The 3,870-nt window shown below is 37.1% G+C and overlaps 1 protein-coding gene across 1 annotated transcript; it reads right to left on the bottom strand.

Annotated features, from left to right (window-relative positions):
• Nucleotides 1–1,404: 1,404 nt before the first annotated feature.
• Nucleotides 1,405–3,311, bottom strand: LOC21389501 (NAC domain-containing protein 72). The gene is made up of 3 exons (XM_010091201.2): nucleotides 3,018–3,311; nucleotides 2,643–2,911; nucleotides 1,405–2,424 (listed from the first exon to the last, which is right to left on the bottom strand). Exons 1-3 carry the CDS (start codon nucleotides 3,196–3,198, stop codon nucleotides 1,840–1,842), a joined length of 1,035 nt encoding a protein of 344 aa, XP_010089503.1. The 5' UTR covers nucleotides 3,199–3,311; the 3' UTR covers nucleotides 1,405–1,839.
• Between the last annotated feature and the right edge of the window lie 559 nt (nucleotides 3,312–3,870).

Genomic DNA, 3,870 nt, shown 5'->3' on the forward strand with positions numbered 1-3,870 from the left:
ATTTAATGAAGAATATTTTAATGTTTTAAAAAGTGGCATGCATTAGTTTATAGATGTCAAAACAGTTTGGGTTCAACGAATTGCACTGTACACTAAAAAGTGAGCATGTCATGACATGATAATTAAATGAACCTGGCTCATCTCGTTTATTAAATAAGATGGGCTTCACACAATTTTTTTGCACGAAATACGCCAAGGGCATCACATGCTAAGGACCTAGCACGGCACAACACAAGCACGTTAAAAACATGAAAGGTGGCCAAATTACAAGCATGATTTGAGCATGGATTATGAAACTAATTTCATTAATATGTTTTACGTGTTATATAAATATTTGTTTTATAAAGAAGTTCAAATCAAATTAAGATATCTGTTCAAAAAAATAAAAAATTAGTTAATTAAAATGAATTGAGGACACAACAATACGAAAAAAGATAATTAGTTAATTCATTTAAGAATGGGCAGAGTGAAGTATCCGGTGGAAGCATCATATTTTGAGCACTCTCTTTTACTTAATTACGTATCTCTTTATAACTCATAATTGCACTTTTTTTTTTTCTATATCAAGATTTTTTCCACTTTTGCTTGGCAATGTTTTTATTCATGAGGTTATTTTTTTTTTATTAATTACCTTTTTTGTTAAAAATTAATATTTTCATTATGAACTTTTATGGTGATAAAATTTTTACACTGATATGATAACTTTGTGAATTTTAAATTAGAATTTACAAACTCGAACGTTAAATTTATAAAAATTATGAAGGACTTTTAAATTTTAAAGAAATACGATAACATGTGACTTTTACGTTAAAACTTAAATAAAATTGTAAAAGTTACAATAAACTTTTACGTTAAAACTTAAATAAAATTATAAAAGTTACAATAAATTTGTAAACCAGCAGTGTCATGAAGGTATCATAGAAGAACCTCACATTAGATATCCACACCTGAAAACTTTTGAAACTAAGATTATAGCTATTAATAGTCTCTGAATAAGTTTGTAGCATGAGTATCACATGATTTTGGAGTGAAAAGGTTGTACTCGATGATTGGTTTTCTAAGAAATATATGAGTCAATATATATATATATATATATAGGACTCATGTACTTCATTTTACTTTCTTAAGGGAAAAAAGAAAAAAAAGATTTCAAACAATGCGATCTCACCCATTTTGTTTATTGTTTATTCTTTTTTTTTTTTCGGGTATAGTGCATTGTATTTGCAGTTTATAAATATATTTATGTTTTGTCTGATGGCAATATTCATGACCATCAGTTTTCTTCAAAAAATATATATATCTATATATATATATTCATGACCATCAGTGAATAACCGGCCTTATGCAACAAATGGGTGTGAATCTCCCGTTCCGTCGTGGACACAAATAAAGACAAGAAAAAACTAGTAACATATAACCCGCACATAGCCTTTTTTTTTTTAATTTTTTTGTCTATCAATTATTTACAAGCATAAGAACTATATCATGGTAGAAATATAAAATCAATAGATAAGGATTGAAACCGAATTCTATAACAATATTTCCTTCCAAAATGACATGTACCAACTGCCAAATATTGATCACGTCCTTGGATTTGTATTGTACAAAGATGCATCGAATTTGTGCGCCACGCTAAAAAGCAAAAGTGTGAGGGGACAAATTCTCTTTTGCCCTTTTGGACCTATACTCCCAAACATTTCCAAATAGCTCCCCATACTTCCCCTTTTTGGCATCTACACCCAAAATGATAGCCCAAAGAATCTCAGTTATTTACAGAAATGCACTCCGCACGGCACTATCCCAACCCGAATATTTGCATTTCCCAACTTCTTCTCATCTTCACCGCCCAAACCCGAACCCTGCCGACTGGGTCGGGTACCTAAACCCATACGGGTCGAGCGAGTTAGAGAAGTTCTGAGTCAACACGTTCGAGTTAGACTGAAAGAGGCCCGAGTTCTCCACTCGCTGAGTTCTGAGTCCGCTCTGTACTTCCTCTTCCACCGAGTTCCCAAGCCTCTTCGCCGGCGATTCCACGTGGCAAAGCGGAGGGATCGAAGGGGCATAAACATCACCGTTGTTGAATCCGACGGTTCCTTGGTACTGAGTCTGAGCTTGATTACTAGGAACGAGTTCAGGCACCGAGTTGAGCCCGACGAGACTCGCCCAGTCGAAATTTCCTGAGCCCAAATTGTATAAACCGAGCTTATCGTCGTCCTGAAGGGCCTTCAGAGAGCTGACGCGTGGCAATGAGAAAAACCGGTGGTCGATCGTCGGCAACGAGTCGAGTACGTCGTCGAGGTGCGACGAGGACGAGGACGACGAGCCGTTGCTGTACTGTTCTTTGCTTGTTAACGAGCTCGAAATCATCGGCTTCTGAGAGCTAGAGTTCTTCTTGTAAATCCTGCACAGCACCCACTCATCCAACTGCAAAAAAAAAAAAAAGAAAAAAAAAAAGAAAATCAATTAGCAAAATCAATTATTAATATTCACTCGTACACCCACTCATCCAACTGCAAAAAAAAAAAAAAAAGAAAAAAAAAAGAAAATCAATTAGCAAAATCAATTATTAATATTCACTCGTATTTTATAATTAGTTCAAAATTGATTTAGAACTGGTTTGTACTATATATATATATATATACCTTGGAGCTACCATGTTTCCGTGAAGATTCTATAAGGCGATACTCATGCATGATCCAGTTAGTCTTTGTTCCTTTGGGAGCTTTTCCGACGTAAAACACAAGCGCTTTCTTGATGCCCACTTTTCGGCCTTCAGTGGTGATCACTTTATCGGTGCCGGTGGCCTTCCAGTACCCGCTTCCGGCGACCCTATTGGGTCTGGAGCCATTCGGGTACTTCCGATCCCTGGGACTAAAAAAGTACCATTCTTTCTCACCAAATATAGCTTTGCCTGAGAAGAACAACGGAAAAGAAATATTAATATACATGAATCCTTGTTAATTTTTATTACAATATTGATTTTAAGAAATATAAATTCAATTGGATCCAAATCTTACTTGGTAACACCCAGGGATCGAACTTGTACAGATCAATTTCGCCGATGATTTGGAGGCTAAATTGTTGGCCAGCAACTTTTCGGCACAAGTACTGTACCAAAAGCTCCTCGTCGGTCGGGAAAAACCGGAATCCCGGAGGCAAGCTGAGCTGGGAAAGTAGGTCTGTTTCCGGCACACCCATTTTCAGATTACGAAAATCGCCGCTGTAAGAAGAGATTATTATTAATCGAAAGAGAGATGAATTCAATTGGGAAATTTTTATATGATTTCTGAATTCTATTTCTTTCTCTTTTTTTTTTTCAAGTTCCAAGATAGGGCTGTTATATTTATAGAGGGAAGTGGAAGGGGGGGATAAGTACGGTCGTCCTTGTCTTACTATTTATCCCATGGGTCCCACTGAAGTTAGTGACTTATTAACACTCGCCACGTGCCCTACAAAGTTCGACGTTATCATGCGGCCGACCTTATCCGAGAGATCAGACCCGTACGGTTGCTTGCTCTCGCTTCGGTGCATGAATGAACCCTCGCGAAAAAGATGCAGCGGTGACTCATCCAGCGAGCGGGACACGTGTTCCCAAAAAACCAAATTACCTTCTAGAACTCTTTCTTTTTTCGTTTTGTTTTCTTCTGTTATAATATTAATAATATTTTAGAGGAGGAAAAAAGGCGTTTATCACGCGTGGAGTTAAGAATAACGGGGGCTAAAATGGTCCATGGGCCGTCGGCGAGCAGGAAAGGACACGTGCCACCACGTGGACTGAGTTAGGCCGGAAGTTTTCGTCAAAACGAAATGGAAAGAAAAAGAAAAATGTGTGTATATTTGTAACGTGGCCCAAGTTCTGACGACACGCGA

The sequence above is a fragment of the Morus notabilis genome, unplaced genomic scaffold (genome assembly GCF_000414095.1).
Source record: "Morus notabilis unplaced genomic scaffold, ASM41409v2 Scaffold2146, whole genome shotgun sequence".
Taxonomy (NCBI): domain Eukaryota; kingdom Viridiplantae; phylum Streptophyta; class Magnoliopsida; order Rosales; family Moraceae; genus Morus; species Morus notabilis.